The sequence below is a fragment of the Ambystoma mexicanum genome, chromosome 6p (genome assembly GCF_040938575.1).
Source record: "Ambystoma mexicanum isolate Mex_15411 chromosome 6p, UKY_AmexF1_1, whole genome shotgun sequence".
NCBI lineage: Eukaryota > Metazoa > Chordata > Amphibia > Caudata > Ambystomatidae > Ambystoma > Ambystoma mexicanum.
This window is the reverse complement of record NC_090935.1, coordinates 1,051,304,558-1,051,324,405: the sequence shown is the minus strand read 5'-3', so window position 1 is coordinate 1,051,324,405 and position 19,848 is coordinate 1,051,304,558. Positions and strand designations below refer to the sequence as shown.

Sequence of the window (19,848 nt, the reverse complement as noted above, 5' to 3'; positions counted from 1 at the left end):
GATCCTGACCCGGCCCCGCGACACAGATGGTCCCTCTATGACCCTATTTTAGGCGATATGGCAACTAGAGACGTGGTGGCCAAAGCTATTAAGGAGTTCTTTGAAGTAAACAGGAACGAAGATACCTCTCCAGCGAACACGTGGGCTGCAACGAAGACAGTGATGAGAGGGGTCTTGATCTCCCGCGATGCAGCCTACCATAAACGAAGGCAACAGTTCCGTCGTGACCTGGAGGACAAGGTGCAAGAGGCAGAGACAGCATGTAAAGCTAAAAATTGGTCCCCACGAACTTATCGAGTCTTGCAGACGGCCTGGAAGAAGTTGGAGGCCCACTATGCAGAGGATACCGCTCAGCTTCTAGCCAAAACAAAGCAAAGCTACTATGCCAGAGGTAACAAAGCTAACAAATTCCTTTTGGACAAGCTAGCGAGAGTCAAGAGAAGGAACACGATTATAGGCCTGCGGGACCCCCAGAACATATTGCAGTTCGCTGACGGGGATAAATTGCGGGTTGCAGAAGCCCACCTCGCAGAGACAATGTCAGCTACCCCGAGATCCAAGGAGGAACAACAGGCCTACCTGCAGGAGGCTCCCATACCTCACATCACCACCGCAAGAGGAGAAGAGCTGGAGGCCCCGATCACCAGCGATGAGGATAACGAGGCTATTACAAGCCTGAAATCAAGGGCCCCGGGCCCAGATGGGTTCTCGTCTTGATTCTTCAAACTTTTCCGGCACCAGCTGTTGGCCCCCATGACGACCCTCTTTAATTCCTTCGCGACCTCGGGCTCTATCACGGCGTCAATGCAACAAACAATTACGGTGCTAGCTCTCAAGCAAGGAAAAGACCCTAGAGACATCACAGCATATAGACCTATTTCGCTATTAAACCTAGATGCAAACATTTACTCGAAGGTCCTGGCGAACCGCCTGACGAAGATTCTCCCGGACATCATCGACCCAGATCTGGCAGGCTTTGTGATGAATAGAGCTACCACGGATAACACCCGTAGGGTCCTTAATCTGATCAAAATCGCCAAGCGAGACTCGCGAAAGCTGACCCTACTAGCCTTGGACGCAACCAAGGCGTTTGATAAAGTAGATTGGTCGTTCCTCCGTCTCGCCCTGGAATCTTTCCGTCTTGGACCACTCTTCTCGAAGCTCATCCTAGCGAATTACCAAGCGCTGAATACTCTCCTCCGAGTGAATGGCCTATTATCCAGCTCGATCCCCCTAACATGCGGCACGAGGCAGGGATGTCCTCTTTCCCCTCTGCTCTTCGCTCTAGTGATGGAACCTCTGGCCCAGCGGATCCGTTGTAACCCCAGAATTAAAGGCCTCCAAGTAGGCCCTACCCAACATAAAATTGCGCTATATGCGGACGATGTGATGTTGACCATAACAGACACCTCCAAGTCGTTGAGGGCCGCCTGGCGGAAATCCACAGGTTTGGCAGGGTCTCGGGATTCTCCATAAACTTTACAAAATCAGCAGCCTTGGGAATAAGCCTGGACCGGGCGGACAAGGAGTCCTTCGGAACCCATTGCCCGATTCCTTAAGCGATAAATATATCCCCTACCTGGGAGTCCAGATCCCCGCCCGCCCAGTAGACACCTACCGGATAAACTTTCCGACCCTGTTTAAGACCCTGGAGAATGATTTGGATCGCTGGCTCTCACAGGAGATTTCACTGTTAGGTCGCATCGCGAACTGTAAGATGAATCTCCTACCGCGGTTCCTCTACGCCTGCTCCGCCCTCCCCACCATCATTCCCCACCCCCCGCTGCAACGGCTACAGAGGAAGATCTTTCGCTTCATCTGGAGGGGGAAAAAGTCATGCATCCCACGGAGCACCATGATGTGCACCCCAACCCAGGGAGGCCTAGGGGTCCCTGATCTACAAAGGTAGCAGATAGCGGCGCAGATAGCTCATACTTGAGCCTGGACCATCGCGTCAAGGCGGCCCAAATGGATGGAAGTAGAACAATCCCGATTACCCCTTCCCCTCCGTTTCCTGCTGCACCTGCCAGCCTCATTGCGACGAACATGGCCATCTCTCCTATCGTCGACCAAACAAACACTAAAGGCATGGGATTGGGCACGCAAAGCTAGAGGCATTCTAAGAGACTTAAGCCCTGCCGCCCCAGTGTTCTACAACCCAGCCGTCTCCCGAGGGACCACACCCTCGAACTTTAAAAACTGGATCATCATAGGCCTCAGCTCCCTAAGTCAGCTATTCGAAAGCTCCCAGCCTCTGACGTTCGCCCAATGTAAGAGCTCTTTTAGCCTGACTGAGGCCGATCGATTCTCTTATATCCAAATCAGACACTGGTGTTCGCAATCCCAGACCCGCACAGCAGCCACACGAGATCTGGATGCCCTCGAACTAACGGCTGCTGATCCACCGAGCCGAGGGCGAATTTCCACGCAATACAAACTATTGCAGACGAATCTGCTTGCAGCCAAAGCAACTTATATGGCGCAGTGGGAAACGGAACTAGGACATCCGATTCCAGACCAGTCGTGGTCCGACATCTGGGCACGTACGCAATCGTCCTCCTTCTGCGTGACCAACCGAGAAAGTGCACATAAACCACTGCTCAGATGGTATTACCCACCCCTGCGACTACATCGCTTCAACCAGTCCTTGAACCCGCTATGCTGGCGCCGCTGCGGCATGGAGGGCACCTACCTGCATATGTGGCGGTCATGCCCAGTGGTGGCGAACTACTGGTCCCAGTGTATAGCCACCATTGCAGACATTACTCTGATTACGTTACTGTTGAATCCTACTGGGGATCCCTATCCCAGGCATATACCCGAGATCTGGCAGGTGGGCGACTCTCATAACGCAACTGCTCCTAGCTGCGAAAATCACGGTTGCCCGAACATGGAAATCCCTGGAGGGCCCCCTAATGATCCTATGGTGGCTGAAGCTTTGGGACATCTTCATTGATGAAAAAATAATGGCGGCAAATAGAGGCCACCTCCACCGCTTCACAAACATTTGGTCACCAGTGATCGACTATGACCAGCGCTTCCCAGCCCTAACATACAAACCTCGCTTGGTGGTAAATGCCCAAAGGGCTGAGGGCAGGGACCTGGCTCAATCAGCGGAGGAACGAGACCTGAGGGGCAGTCAGAGCGGGTGGGGTGGGACGGAAACTTAGGAGATTATCAAGATGACTTGAAATGTACTAAATGTTGAAAGATTGTAATGTAATGTTTTCCTGTGCGCTGCCTGAAAAATAAACAAGTTAAAAAAAAAAAAAAAGACTTCTGTGTTCCTGTCCTCCAAGTTCATCTGGCTATTCTTTTCCAGTGTGCTCCGCAGCATCACCCAGAGCCTGTGTTTGGTGCGCCAATGTACTCCTACGTCCCGTTCCCTTTCCTCCATGCTGCCTTCTTTCCTTTTAAATTTAGAGGCTCATGGGGCATGGCCCTGGGAGCATGCGCTCCCCTGACTCCGCCCACCGGCACCACTCTACAGTCCCCTTTTCTGCATCGATGGGAACGGACTGCTTTCTCCAGCGCTCCTGGGTTTGGCTTCTGCCTTGTAATTCCACACGCTCTTCTCCAGATATTGTCTTCTGTCTTTTGTGTTCTGTTTTTTGGTCTTAATCAGGTACTCGGTCCTCTGGCGCCACGCTCCTCCCCAGCGCATGTCGACGTCAGTGGGCTTCAGCAGGTGTTCAGCCTGCAATGGGGTCTTCCCTACGTTCGACCCCCACACTGTTTGCCTCTGCTGTCTTGGCCCGATCACAGCTGGGAGCGTTGTACCATGTGTGACGCGCTTACACCACACACTCTGAAGAACAGGCTAGCTTGGTGGAGGGAGCTCTTCGAGAAGTCACCTCCAGAGGACTTGGACTTCGTCAGACACATGTCAAGGCCCAAGGTAGGGCTGTTTCTTTCTAGCGCACTCTGTAAGGGTGATTCCTTTCCAAGGAAACGTCTGAGCGGGAGGGACCAGTCAGGTTCTCACACCATCACAGGTACCGAGGCTTCTTCAGCTACTGTCCGTCAGGGGTTGTTAGATCCTTCCGGGGACAGTGCTGAGGGATTGCAAGGTTCTGTTACTGGCTGTCCACCAGAGGGGCTACGCCCTAGTACCGGACAGATGTCTGAAGAAGCGCCTGCACGCAGCACTACCGGTGACACAGCCGAGGGCAATACGCCTATCAGGCCTCATCCTGAGGTGCAGGATAGGCCTCAAGCTCCGACGACATGGGTCCTGGAGGAGGCCGGACCCAATGAGGCAAGCACCACGACGCCGGCACGTGACCTGCAGCCCAACAAAATGGCTGCTCGTCCGATACTGCGCCCTGGTGTGGAGCAGATGGGTGAACGAGTTTCAAGGTGGGACTGGTCTTTACCAGATACATAGCCTACAGCGTACCCTTTGTTAGGGAGAATCCTCTCTTTAGGCTGAATTTCCTAACCTAGTGAGTCCCCCAGCAGCTTTGCTGGATTTCTGGAGTTTGATTTTTTCTCCTGCCAAGAGTGCGACTCTTTTTCTCCCACTCTTGGACATGATTTATGGTGTTCCTTTGACTGTGAATGTGTTTTATGGGCTATGGGGTCCTTTACTTCATAGGGTCTCATGTGTTTTTACTATGTGTGTTACACAGCACCCTCCGTGTAGTAACACAGGTGTGTCATAGTGACACCCCACCAAAGACTCCATACCCTGGGACTGACTACGGTCTCCCAGGGGATGTAAAGTCACCATTGGCTTTACTAGTCCCAAATTATTAACAGAAACCAGTACAAACCATCATATTGTGGACGTACTGGTTGGGGCAATTCGATTGCCCCGGGGTCTGTTAGTCGAGGGGGCACGTCTCCGTCCCCCCTGATCGAGTTTTGGCTGCTGGCAGTGGAAACTACTTTTTATATTCGACCGCAAATATTTCCCTATGGGATTTTCCCATTGTTCGAGGCTACCAACTTTAATTATTTAATTCTCATAGCCTCGAACATACCGCTGGTTTATTTAATTAATATTAATTCGCCGGTTGGTATTTTTTGCCAGGACTCGATTCTAAAATGGCTTTTGTGTTCTCTTCTGTGACTCCAACCCAAGTCGAGCCCTTTGTTCCACTTTTTGGCGGGTTTCTCCACAGAAGCCTCCAAAAGTGGTGCCACTCTGTCTGGGTACCACAGGGGGTGTGGGAGGGGGTTTAGGCATCCTGGACTGAGTTACCTTGGTAACTCAAGTCGCACTCTTGTGTGATTGGCCCAAGTGGTGAGCCGGCCGGCTCACCACTTAGCATGTTGATTGACAGCAAGGCTGAGTGAATGGGGGTATGCTGCATAAAAGCAGGGCTTTGGGGACTGGAACTTCAGAAGTCGCCACAGGACCCGAGAATCTGACGAGGGAGAAGCTGAGCCGACCTACCACGACGACACCACCGGTGGAGCCCTGCGGAACCGACTCACCACTTCCCGACGACAGAGAAGATCTCCCGGCTGGAGAGGCTTCTTCCCCTGACTGGTGGGCACAACCAGTTTACCTTCTTTCTTCGCACCCCAGACCGGTTTGTGGTCGAACTGCCCGTGCCAAGCACCCTGGCGGCTGGATAGCCACTCACCACTGAACCGCGAATCAACGGACCGCTCCTTGTACCTGAGAAACTCAGCGGCTGGTTTCTTCCCTGGCAGTGCAACGGACTCCTGTCTTCCTCCACGACGAGATCCTCTCTTCCCCCGGACGAAGCACCGACTTGCATCCGCTGCCAGGAACAACTGCCCCCCGCTGCAGTGTTCTCACCACTTTAAGGTACTGTGTCCGCCAGGCCTCCCTTTCTAAAGATTGCTACAAGGTTATAATAACCCCTTAACTTTCTGGACTGGGCTGGCCGCCTTGACCCTCTAACTGGTCCCTTTCTTTGGTGCAACTCCTTTTTGAACCGTTACAAGACTTTTGTGCACTGCAACCGTGTGACCTTGGACACATTTCGTTTTGATCCTCTTAAAGCGGATCTGGCCTACTGACTCTGAATTCACGGTGTTACTTTGCCTTCCTCTCTTGTGTGTTCGTGAAAAAGTGTTGGGATCTGTTTCAATTTATTCTTTGCTTTTCCCTCCCTTTTAAAAAACGAACTATTAGAGTGCCATCTACGTTAAGCGCTCACTGCTGTCTGAAAATAAGTGGGGCTTTACTTAAGACTTGTCTAATATTCTTTTAAGGGAGTGTATATCTTTTAGTGACCGTGTTTTTGGATTGCTTACTATTAGTGCCTGTGTGTTTTTCTAGATGTGGTTTTAAATAAATAATTATATCTCTTTTACACCAAGCCCTGGTCAGTGTTTACTTGTTCTATTGTGTCCTCTTGACCTATTGTGAATACTCTGTATACTGCCTAACTCTTTTTGAGGGAAGTCTGACTGCTCATCCACAGCTACCAAGTGAATCTGTGTGGTACAGACTGCTACCAAGTGGGTTTACTGCCAAACACCTGTAGTCTTAAATCTTTTGCAGTGGTCCCAGAGGGAACTGCACAGGTTTCTGCCTAACACCCTTCAGCGTCGCAGGGCAGATTTACCCCGCAACCAGCAAGGCAGAGTACGCACAGGCCCCAGCAGCCGACCGCTACTCCGTCAATACCACCTACCACCCCTCCGTCAATACCACCTTCCACCCCTCCAGCATGTAAGGAAATTTTTTTTTGAAAAGTTCCTCACACTCATGAGATCTTCTCAGATGGGGGACATCCTCCGGGATGTGATCAGGGACATGCTCTCTCCGTTCCCTCACCTATAGTCATTCCTCCTATGGCTCCAGCGCCTCTGGCCCCATGCTGCCCACGCCGGGTCCTTTGATTCTGGCTCCCTGCCTCCCACAGTTTAGGTGGTTCCGCACCAGCCTCCACAGCAGCCACCAGCCCGGGTCCTCACCTCAGCGCCCAGCACTATTCCACCTGTGCCGGACCAGCCGGACACCCTAGTGGACACCGATGAGGAGGAGGACCCAGACACACCATCCTCAGCCAAGGCTTTTCACGAACAGCTCTCCGGTTTGGCCGAATACTTGGGGCTTCCACAACCCAAGGTGGAACAACCGGAGGTGGGGGTCCTGGTGAGGTCTTCATGCTACGCCCCACGGCTAGGATCGGGATCCCGATGCAGAAGGACGTTGTCGCCTTGGCCAAAAAGGGTGGCTGAAACCCTATTCGGCCCAGCCTGTCAATCGGCGCCTCGACGCCAAGTATAGGCAATTCGAGGGGGATTCACTATTGCTGTCGGCACACCCTCAGGCACACTCTTCGGTGATCGCCGCTGTCCACCTCGTCTTCGGAGCTTCTGGGCAAGGAGAAGATGATCTTGGAGTCTTATGGAAGGAAGATCTATTCCAATGCCTCACTGCACCTGCGGCAATCCAACACAGATGCCATGCTGGCAGCCGTTAATCGGAGGCTTTAGCGGGAAATAGCTGACTTCCTTCCAGACCTTCTGGTGCAGAGCCAGGCACGTTGAAGGCGGGGCTGGCAGAAGCTAAAATGGTGGCCCAGGACATTATGGAATCCACTGTGGCGCACATTGACACCTGAGGACGTGCCATCTGCATTGCCACGTACATAAGGACTGTCTGGCTACGGGCTACCAAGTTCAACCCAGACGTCCAGGAACGCATATTGGACCTTCCATTCGAGGGTGGCAACCTCTTTCATTCCAACACCAATGAGGAGATAGATAAGAAGAAAAACAGTTCCCAAACTACAAAGTATTTATCCTCACAAAGGCCTACACCCAGCCGCATCAACGCTCTGACAAGGTGCGGGCCTTTGGCGGGTTCTGGGGCTTCCAGGAACGGAGGTCGAGACAGCATGACAGCTCTCCGAGTCAGCACCGGTGCAAGCAGCAGAAGGGGGGAGCAAGGACTTCTTTCAGTCCCCCTCCTCTGCCCCAACCTCAGAGGGAAAGAAGGCATGACGCTGCCCTTTGGATCCACGTGTCTCCAGTGGGGGGGTGGCATGCCCTTCACGCACACTCTTGGCGTCAGAGGTTTGTGGACCCCTGGATCCTATCCGTAGTGTCCACGGGTTACCATCTACTGATTCCTCCCCCTTCTCTCTCCTCCCCTCCACTCCCACAGATTGGGACAGCAACTCTGCTGGCAGAAATTCGTTCACTCGTAGAGAGGCAGGCAGTGGAAAAAGTCCCAGTCCCCCCAGTGGGGCTTGGGCTTCTACTGCATGATTTTCGCCATACAAAAGAAGAACCAGGCTGGCCTGAGAGTTATGTTGGACCTTTCCACCCTGAACCTCTCCCTCCCTCTTCAAAAATTCAAGATGGTTACGCCAGCGCTGATTGTGGAGACACTGTGCAGGGGAGACTGGATGTGCTCCCTGGATCTGAAGGACGCTTATCTACACGTCCCAATTTGGCAGCCTCATCAGACCTTTCTACGGTTCAGGATCATGGGCTTCCATTTCCAATAGAAGGTTCTACCGTTCGGACTCCACTCAGCCCCCAGGGTCTTTACCAGAATACAGTGGCAGCCCTTCTCAGGGACCAAAGTCACTATGTCTACCCATACCTGGATGACTGGCTCGTCAGGGCGAGATCCCAGGAGGCACTTCCTCTGCCCTTATGAACACACTCCACAAACTGGGATTTTCCATCAATCTCAAGAAGTCACAGTTGCAGCCTACGCAGAGCCTGACTTTTCTGGGCCTCATCTGTGACACAAGCTCCGATAGTGTTTTCTCCTCGGAGGACAAGCTCAAAACAATTAAGTGGGCCACAGGTAATTTTCTCAGCAGAGAGGTAACCTCAGCCTGGTGGTACCAGCATCTCTTGGGTATCATGGCGGCGTTCCTACTGGCAGTGCCTCACATGAGGCTCAAAATGAGAAGATTGCAGCTGCACTTTGCAGCCTTATGGAATCAGGAGCTGGGCTCCCAAGCGGAGCTTGTCGGCATTCCTCCCTTTCTCCACCTGGACCTTATCTGGTGGTCCACAGACAGCAACCTGCGGACAGGCAGGCCCTTCCAGCATGCAGCACTGCAAGTGACCATCACCCCTGATTCCTCCTTGGAAGGTTGGGGGGCTACACTGGACAACCACAGCGTTCCTGGAGTCTGGTCCCTGCAGGAGCAGAGGCCTATATCAATTGGCTAGAGCTGAAAGCTCTCTGGCTCGCTCTGAAAGCTTTTCTGCCGCTTATCAGTGGCAAGATGTCACACTAAAACATCTGCGTCTGTCACAGGGCAACCTAGACATCATTCAGGGCGCTAGGAGTGATGCTACTAGGAGCCAGTACAAAAGCAAATGGGCTAGGTTTTGTCACTGGGCAGAATCTAAGGAGATTGACCCACTTACTTGCATGTTGGACGGTGTGCTATCCTTCTCTGCACACCTCGAACACTCGGGTGCAAATAGACGCATACCGTACCTATCTGGTAGCCATAGGAGCCTACCGGAACTCGGAGGAGGAGGTTTTCTCCTCCAACCTGGTGGTCAAGCGACATCTGGCAGGCCTCACTAGGCTCTACCTGCCTATCAAGAAACCACACCCGGTGTGGGACCTCAACATAGTGTTGGGCGCCCTGGCGCACAAACCTTTTGAACCAATGGTATCCGCGGACATCAGGCTTGTCCCCATTAAAACAGATCTCTTGGTCTGTCTTACGTCTCCATGTAGGGTTATCGAAATCTAGGCACTGGTGGCTTCAGAACCGTACACTACTTTTCACAGGGATAAGGTGGTCCTGAGAACGCATCCTGCGTTCTTACCTAAAGTGGTCTCCTCTTTCCATTTAAATGAGGAGATAGTGTTACCTACTTTCTTTGCGGATCCTAAACTCGATGCTCAGAGGGTCTAGCACTGTCTTGATGTCAGGCGTGCTCTTAAATTCTATCTGGACAGGACCAAGAGCTTCCGCAAGTCAGAGACTCACATTCGGGGGGGGGGTCAAGGCCGGGTTATCAGGCTTCCAAGATCTCTATAGCAAGTTGGATGGTTTCAGCCATCAAGGAGGTATATGAGGGGAAGCACAAACCACTTACAGCGAACATGCATGCCCATGCTGTCAGAGCCAAGGCCACGGCGGTCGCATTCCAGAGACACGTCCCGTGGCAGGTCATCAGCCGGGCGGCCACGTGGGCCACTCCTTCCGCCTTCTGCAAGCCCTACTGTTTGGGCGCCAGCTCTAGATCAGACGCGGCTTTTGGACAGGCAGTACTAAGAAACTTGTTTTCTTAAGGAGAGTGAACTCGCCACCCTGGGGCTACATTCAGTTGTAATCGCCCATGCAGTATGGAGGAAAGGGGACGGGACGTAGGAGTAATTATAAGTTACTCACTGTAGTTACTAACATACTCCTAGTCCATAGTCCCCTTTCCTCCTTACGGCCCACCATCCTCCCCCTAATAAAACAGGTGTCATTAGGCAATGTTAATATTGTAGATGCATCAATGGGGACCGAGGAGTGGTGCCGGTGGTTGGAGTCAGGGGAGCGCATGCTCCCAGGGCCGTGCCCCACGCGCCTCTAAATTTAAAGGGGAAGAAGGTTTTTTCTTGTGAAAAAGGTTCTGTCACCTGTCCCTAGCAAGGGACGCCCATGCAGTATGGAGGAAAGGGGACTATGGACTAGGAGTACATTAGTCAATATGGTGAGTAACTTATAATTATTTGTCCATCATGGGTTGTTGGGACGCTGAATGTCGCCATTTTGTGTTTGCCATGTCTGCTTCGCTTTTACCTCATCATAGGCTGCTACTCTCTCCTGGGGATTCGTTTTTTACAGTGCTAGTTAGTCATCAAATACCTGGACACCAGGGCCATTAACTCTTCCGGTGGGCATTCTTTTGTTGGAACTCTGCCTTCGATTGAAACTTCAGGGCATGCAGGATATTGGATTTGGGGACTGTGTTTTCCCCGGCCCACACTTGCAGTTTCACGTTTTATCCACCTGCGTAACTCCCCGCCTTCCTTCTCTTTCGTGCCCATGGGCTCAGAACGGGCCGAGCGCAGCAGCCATCTTGAGGGCAAGTCTTGTGTTCTTCACTCTCTAGTATCAAGCTTCTGTCTACCGGTATTGCCACCTGTATGTATTTATTCCGTGCTTGCTTGTGGATGGAATGCCCCCTCGCCACTTTATCACCAGTGTGCCCGGGTCTGAGCAGCAGCCATGATTAGGATGGGGAACATACACGCTCCTCACTGCAGATGTTTTCCTCTGGGAATATTCGGTTTAGGAGGGTGTGAATTGTAACCACAGGTTCTTCATTGTTTCCTCCACTCATTCCTATTGGTTTATATTCATTGGTCTGTCTTAGTATTCGATCAACTAATGCAGGATTTCCGTGGGATGTAGCTGTTGCCATACGATTTCGGTCTACATCTGCCGGCTGCGCACCCCACCCCCTTCCCTTGAAAGGTGATTTGTTAATTGCAGAAATGTTCATTTTACTCTTTGTTCATGAAAACAGAGTTGAGAACACATGGTCTGGTAACTATATTAAGTCACTCAATCTGGCACTGAAAATTAGCTATAACTTGTTTATAGTGACAATACCAAGCATATGAAGGCATTCATGGTTGCACCTGCAATATGACATCCATTCTCTTTTTTTTTTTAAAGGGTAGGGATATAGGCCTCTCATGCCAAGTGTGTCCCTCACAAGTAGGCTTTGTTGTAGTTTACCAATATCTCAGGCTGTGGAAGCAGAGAGATTGCTGTGTTGAGAAAAATGGCAACTATGTGAGTAAGAAGATAATCAGTTATTTAGTATATGATTAATTGTTCCACGTTTTTGCATTGTAGGAGTTTGTTGGATGTATGTTATACCACAGAGTAGCAGTACGTTTTTTTTTCTCCAGGAATGTTGTTATAGTGCAGCAATGTTAGGGCATGCCTTATATTTTAAATGATTTGCATGTTGTGTGTTTATGACGTTCACTGTTTGTTTTTTGTTAAACTTTCTTATAATCCATAATAAACATTTGATTAGTTATGTGCCATGAGTGATGTGAGTACATGCTTTATGGAGCAGCACGCGTGTTGTTGACTTTGCTAAAGGGCAGGGCAGTCCTCTTAAATTCCAAGGACCATTGAAATGGTGTTAATCTGTGAACAGCAGGATATCTAGAGGCCTTAAGGCAATAGGGCAACATCCAAAGGGTAAACCAAATTTTCGAGCATGGAACAGTTCTCTGGGCTAATTTAGGCCACTTTAATGACTTCGGGCACTTTGAGGCTGTAGTTTTAACCAATGTTACTGGAGTTGAGTTCTTGACAATGGCCCTTTTTCTACAAAGTTCACAAATCAATTTGCTACCAGTTATCACTCAAACAGCCTTTGTAAAAAAAAAAAAGAATCTGATTTGTTAATATGGCCACTTTTTTTGGTGACCGCCAATTTCTTGTCCCAGTCTGACCCTGGTGAAGGGGTCTGCTCATGAAGACTTTTGGTGCAAAAAGCTGCTCATTTCGTGTAATAGTGGCATTTTTTATTTCTTTGAATAAATGGCCTTAAAATAAAATACACCCTTCAGATGCTTGAACTGTTTGTGTTTTCACTTTATGAATTTGACAAGGAACTCAGCATTGTCACTTAGAATGGAATTTTGTAAAGTAGCCTGAAAATAGTTAATGTACAGGTTTTCCTTCTGATGGAAGGACATTGATTTACTGTTGTAACTCTTGTTGTGTGATAATTTGGGATATCTGCTGATTTTCTTTCAGTCGGCAGTGCGATCCCAGTGCATTCCAAAGACCCTGTTCCAATGGTGAAAAATAATCAGCTTAAGCAGGGAAAGTCACCTCATAACCCATTGGACTCAAGCGCTCCACTTGTCAAAAAGGGCAAACAGCGAGAAGTTCCAAAGGCAAAGAAACCCTCATCTTTAAAAAAGGTAATGTAACTAATTATTTCTTTGAACAAATGAAGCCAAGGACAGTACATTACACACTTCTAAAGCCTGAAATTGAGCTGACCGACATTGAACAAAAGGCTTTTGTTTCATAAGACCTTTGAATATCAAATGAAAAGAAATAAATGTTGCTTTCCATTCTAGTATTTCCACGTCTTAATGATGGGCTTTTAGAATGCCTTTTTCCGGTTTGAGCACACATTGTTATAGCTACCAACACCTGTACAGTGATTCCCAGTGAAGAGCTGAAGCAGCAGAGCAAGTTGATGGCTGTTCTGAGGAGCAGATCATTTCTCACCCCAAGAAAATGTTTAAAATAATGTGCTAAAATGATGCATGTTGTAGCACACTTTTACATAAGGTTAGTTCAATACCTCTATAGGTTTACATATGAAAACATCTGGTTGATGGCAGTGATACTTTAGTGCAATGCATTTCATTTTCGTGATGTTTTTGCCTACAACATAGTCCAGTATTGTCCCACTATAAGATATGTCTAGGTCTTATCTGGATGAATGGAGAAGTCATTAGTGGAGCTTGGAATGTCATATGTCGAAGAATGATGGCCACCCCTGAGCTCCAGCAGAGTAGGTTGAAAGGATGAAGCCTGTCTGGTGAGTACCAGTTGGTACTGCTCGATATTAACTTATTAATATGCGACTTAAGAAGGTGTGTATTAAATCATCTACATGTAAACGTGCCTGTGTATGGAGTGCCACCCTACTTGCCTATTATAAATCTGTGTGAAGTATTGGCGAGTAACAAAGAGTACATTTGCAGATTGGCCTATTGGCGAGCAGTGTGAAGGCGTGCCAGTGTGCGGCGCAATCAGTTGGGAGCTTGCAGGCCTCGCCCACGTGTGATTTAAAATAGTGTTGGGGTTTATTTCCTGACGCTGGAGTGTAGAGAATTAATTGAACGCGGGCTCCGTTCACATAGGAGTTAAGGTTGGCATGATGATGTGGGAGCGCAACTGCGCACTCTTGAAGATCGGACTGGAGAATGTCTGTATGCTGTTTTATTGATAACCAATTTGTCCTGTGCCTGAGGACAAGTGTATAGCATGGTGAGGTCAAGGATCCCACAATGTAATCTCTGGTGTTAGTGTGATCTTCATATAATTCCATGTAACTCTGCTCTTGCGCTAATTTGTTTTCCTTAGGTTAGGACTTCTTGGAGAAGTGGTACAGTCTGATGAGCGCTTTTGAGGACTGTGTAACGGAATTATCTTTAATGTTATGTGGAGGGACAATGGTCGCGTGTAGGATGATGGTCACAATATTAGAGGTCTCTAATGTTATTACTATATGATCGTTATAGAGGCAATGTGTTATTTATTGTGCACCACAAAAATATGAGGGGCATTGACAGCGTTGTGCCAGTTGTCATGGATGGCTAAGGAGATGGATGCATTGCTATTGTGCATACTAACAAATCTTAAGATTTCAGGACTTATACGTTTTAGAGTTGCCTGCAATTATGGACCTGTAGACCTGGATGTGTTTTGGAAGAGAGTTAATTTAAAACTCCTATAGACAAATGGGTTCTTCCATTGTACTAAATGTTGTTAACATGTGGTTGAAGGAGCATGGTTATATGAGCGGATCCATTTTTGTATGTGAACAAAGCATGGATAGGTTTGCTAGGAATATTAGCACGCCATTGATGAGGTTATGTGTGAAATGTGGATGCATTACTAATGTTATGATGTGTGGATTCTAAATGTTTGGATGTATTGAACTGGTGGTTGAATGGATGACAACATTGGGCAACATATGTGTGACCCAGAAGTTTTGCATGATATCAGTGTCTATTTAGGTGCTGGTTGGTGTATTATGTAATTGGTGGATTTATGGATAAATAATGGGCAACAGAAGTGTGACTTGGAAGATATGGATGTGGTGATATCAAAGGTGGGCCACTCGTATATGACCCAGAGGTTATGGCTGTTTGGATATAAATAGTGGGCAACACAGGTGTGGCCCAGGAGTTATGGATGTAATGGTGGGCAGCTCATATATGACCCAGAGGTTGTGGATATGTGGATATAATAGCGGGCAACGAAGGTGTGACTCAGAAAGGTATGTATGTATTGCTAAATTGGTTTTATGCCATTTGGCGGTGTGTGTGCATACGGAGCATTGGATGTAGTGAAAAAGGCACTGTGTGTCTGCGACAAGGTAATGCCAAGGTGTATGAATTGTGTGTGTGTGTGTAATGCCAAGGTGTATGAATTATATGGTGTGTTTGTGTGGAAGGAGAGGAGGTGTATTGCATCTTTCTTTATTTATGTAGAAAGAAGGGAGGTGTGTTGTATTTATGTCTTATCTGGATGAATGGGCAATGTAATTAGTGGATCTTCGAATATCATGTGAAGTAGAATGATGACCACCCCATATTTCCAGCAGTGTCATTTGGAAAGCTGTAACCTGGGTGGTGGGCAACAGTGGGTCCAGCTCCAATGTAACTGATCTGCAATGTGCCTTAAGAGGATGTGTATAAACTTACTAACCATGGAATCTTGAAGCCCTTATGGAAGTAACTTTATAACAGAAAACATCTTAGGTCTGTTATTGCGATCTCTGACAGTACATGCCAGTATTGCCAATGTAAGAGCATTCATCTGGGCTGTGCCCAATAATGCCATTATTGCCACTGTAAGAATACATTGTCATGCTGATTATGCCAATATAGAAACCACTATTGCCACTGTATAAACACATTCGTGTTGATGTATCCAATAATGGGCACCTTGAAGCAAGCCGGTTCTCAGTAGGAGTCATATAAATCAACTATAAATAAATACATGCCAGTATTGCCATTGTAAAACACATTGCCATGCTAGCTGTGCCAATATATACCAGGATTGCACTGTAAAATTACACTCAAGTTGGATGTGCTGCATAATGGGCGCCTCAGGTATGCTGCAGCATGGGCAATGAGTTCTCAGCTAATCACAGCTTTCATGGCGTCACATGTGATTGCTGGTGAGGTAAGTTTGGTGGGGTTCTCCTGGAAGTAGGTTCGAATGGCCTCGGCTATTGCATCCCTAAGCGCCATGTCATTCAGGATCGGGTCATAAAGGCTCCATTGAGGCCTCAGGGGAGGTTTCAGGTCATGAAATCGGGCTACCAGGAGAACTGGCGCGTGATAAGATACTAGCCTTAGTTCTACAGACACTTCATCTACATAAGACAGGAGCTGGGGGGATGCCATTAGTAAGTCAATGCGGGAGGAAGATGGATGTGCATGCGAGAAGGTGAAGCCTGTCTTTCCCGGGTGCAATATTCTCCGTGTGTCAACCATGCCCAAAGCACTAAATAAGTGAGACCCAGAGCGAGTCTTTTGTTGTGGGTCTGTGAGTAGGATTTGATGACCACCTGACCCTCAAGAAAGGGGAGAAGCTTAGAATCCAGTTCCAGAAGAAAGGCTTCTTGTCCTTCATTGTGGGCTTAAACCGAGACCAATGTGCATAGCTGGCCAAACAACAACCTACCTTTGATCCCAATAAATCTGCCCTCTGCACTGTACAGCGTCTCCGGTTTTCTGAACACCACCCCTTTCACCAGAAGAATCGCCATGCCGCCCTTTTTTGATCCACTGGAAGCCAGGTATTGAGTGGGGAAGTATATTTCGGAGGCAAATAAAGTCGGCTGGAAGAAAATGGGTCTCTTGCAAAAATACCACAGAGCCCTTGAGGTTTTGCAGAAGTTGAAGCTTGGATTTGCGTTTGGCCCGGAGCATTTAGTCCCTTAACATTAAGCGTTATGAATTTTCGTTTTTGGTGGGGCAGGGGGATTTCCGAAGAAGGCAGTGCCGCTGTGAGGCGTGAAGCGGGGGTGGGTTCGGGTGGATCTCATCTGTCATCTCTTGCCGTCCCTGCAGCAATTCCCTTTAGCAACCGGGTTCTTAACTTATAACTCCAATTGGTAAACTGTAACAATGGAACAATAATAGGATTGGGCATAACACCCTGTTGGAAGCTGCTTGGGATTTTACCCACGAGTGGGCGAAGGCCGTGTGAAGCCAGGTACCTATATTATTTTCATTGGTAGGTTGGTTGTGCCGGCTTGGTTGGTGGGCACTTATGTGCCCGTGAATATCCGCTAATGGGCAGCCAGAGGCCATTCAGGTTTGTTGTGAGGGTATTTTGGATTTCTGATCTCTGACTACTTTTGCCCAGGTGTTTCGCTTAGGCAAGGGAGCGTCTCTCTTTGGTAATGTAAAGGGGCTGAAGGGGGAGCCTCTGTCTTTCTGTGGGGAGGTGTTCAGTAGAATATCCTCTGCTTCCTCCAAGGAGCTGATAGTGCGGGTTGTACCATTTAGGACAAACTGTGAAGTGGCGGGGAACAGCCAGCGGTATCTGATCTTGAAGTAGGGTGGTAAATGGTCAGAACATTCTCATCCTTTGTACCGTGGCTGTGGCAAGATCCTGGAAGATTTGGAGGGACACCCCATGGAACGACAGCTCTCTGCTTGTTCGGCTAGCCATGAGAATATCTTGCTTAACCATGAAGAAATGGAAGGCCGCGTGAAGCCAGGTACCCAGGTGATTTTCATTGGTAGGTTGGTTGTAACGGCTTGGTTGGTGGGCAATTATGGGCCAGCGAATATCCGCTAATGGGCAGCCAGAGGCCATTCAGGTTTGTTGTGAGGGTATTTTGGATTTCCGACCTCTGGCTACTTTTGCCCAGGTGTTTCGCTTAGGCAAGGGAGCGTCTCTCTTTGGGAATGTAAAGGGGCTGGAGGGGGAGCCTCCGCCTTCCTCTGGGGAGGTGTTCAGCAGAATATCCTCTGCTTCCTCCAAGGAGCTGATAGTGCGGGTTGTGCCATTTAGGACAAACTGTAAAGTGGCGGGGAACAGCCAGCGGTATCTGATCTTCTGATCTTGAAGTAGGATGGTAAATGGTCGGAACATTTTTCTCCTTTGTACCGTGGCTGTGGCAAGATCCTGGAAGATTTGGAGTGACACCCCATGGAAGGTCAGCTCTCTGCATGTTCCACTAGCCATGAAGAAATGGATTCTCGTGAGCACATCTGCAGGAGAGTCCGAAGCTGATCCCCTTCGGGAGTGAAGTCTGTGGGTGCGGTCCAGGAGCAGCATCGCCTTGTCGAGATGCGGGAGGAGTGTTTGGAAGAGTTCGTCTATATAGTCATTCAGAGCTTGGTCAGTGACAGATGAGGGAACCCCCCTGATCCTCGGGTTGTTCCTGCAAGCTCTATTTTCCATATCTTCCTGCTTGCGTTTTATGGCGTCACTTCAACCTGCCAGTGCTTGAAATGTGTGTTGTAAATCTGCCACCATCGCTGCATGGTCTATTGTTTGTTCTTCCTCCTCGCTCAATCTCTGTTCGGTCTCCAGCACTCGTTGGTCCAGGCGGTCTACTTTTTGTTGCAATCTCGGTCATACAATTGTGGAATTCCAGCTTGATATCTGACATAAAGGAGTGTATGTCCTCTTTCATAGCTTGTTGTCCTCCTGGATGAAGTGAAGATGGGGGATGGGATTTTGCCGCCTCTGTTTTTTTCCCCTTGTCAGTGGGCTGTAATAGGGTTTCAATGTCCTCATTTTTTTGAGGTTTCGACCTGCTTTCGCCTTTGCAATCTGTGGACGGAGTCTTACCCTATGCTGGGTATGAGAGTGGGATAGGAGCGATTTGGTTGGCGCCTGGTTGAGCTATAGAAGTGAGGCAGCAGGATGGGTGATTATGGAGATGGGACAGGTGTCCATCTCCTAGTGGGCATCTCAGGTGTTGAGGGTTATTTCTGCCTTGGAGCTGGGGTACCCGCCAGCTCCTCTTCCCACCTTTGCTCAGATGTATCTCTTAAGGGCTCCCAGTCTCTCACCCCCACCATCTGCAGCCCCAGGGGTCCCCCAGCAGCACCTTCTGAGCAAGTCCCTCTGCTGTTTCTCACCCCATGAGGTGTTGGAGTGCTGGTCGAGTGATCTTTGTCTCCCAAACAATTGTTGTTTGGCTGCTCCAGATCCCGCCGCCATTATCTGTTAATCTGGGCCCAGAGATGGATGTTATTTAGGCGGCTGCTATGTTGCCCTCCGCTATCGGGTGCCAGATGATAGTGATGCGTAATGAGAAGCCAGTGCTCTGTAGGCTGCCATTCAGGTATAGCGCCCCTGGCTCCCATCGCTCTGTAGAACCTCACTGCAGATCCTGCGGTCTCCGACTCAGGAGCCAGGAGTGCAGGGAGGGGTATCGGGGAGAGAGAGAGGCTGCTTAGCCGATAGCCAGGGCCCCGGGTTATGAGGCTGACATTTTCTCAGAGCTCTGCCGTTGGAGCGATGGAGCTACCGCCGCTTGTTTCTTCATTCCCCGGCGGTGTTAGATCTTGCCGCTCGGTTTGAGTGTTCACTGGGCGCTGCCGTACATCATTCTTGCTCCAGGGACATCAGCTGAGTGCTGTGGGCAGACCTGGTTCACTACTCTGCCAGGCTGCGAGGAAGAAAATAGTTGAAAAAAGTATTCTTCTTTGAGTGCAGGTCCCAGACTAGTGTTTCCTCGTCTCATGATTTTGGCAGACCTGCCAGGTACGGCCACAACGAAGATGGCTTAGGAGGCTGCTTGTTATGGGTTGCAGATCCCAGACCCATTTTTCTTTAATGTTCCACCCTCCATGGGGGCCCCACCAACCATCCCAGCCACCGAGAGCTCTGCAGGGTGCTTACCAGCGCCCTCTCCTCGTTTGTGGGGTTCTCGGCCATCCCGTTCGGGGGTCTCTTAGTTTCTCCAGGGGCTGCTGTGGCTCTGTAGTGTTACCCTGTTCCTGGCGGGGTGTCTACTGCTGACCGTGCGTACCAGCTTCCTCAATTGGCTGGTTGCCTGTTGCTTCTCCTCCATCACCAGTCCGTCCACAGCAGACCTTTCAGTGACACTTCTTCCTGCGGGTAAGCGTCCTGGTCTCCGCTCTCCTGGTTTCGCTGATCCGTCTGGCTTCGAATCTCCAGGTTC

At 49.4% G+C, this 19,848-nt stretch overlaps 1 protein-coding gene across 1 annotated transcript in view; it reads left to right on the top strand.

Annotated features, from left to right (window-relative positions):
- The window catches only part of SECISBP2 (SECIS binding protein 2), a 1,396,020-nt gene that overhangs the window by 828,138 nt on the left and 548,034 nt on the right, over nt 1-19,848 (top strand). Inside the window, exon 7 of the mRNA XM_069625655.1 lies at nt 12,696-12,865. Within this exon, the coding sequence (XP_069481756.1) occupies nt 12,696-12,865 (170 nt within the window). The remainder of the gene's footprint in view (nt 1-12,695; nt 12,866-19,848) is intronic.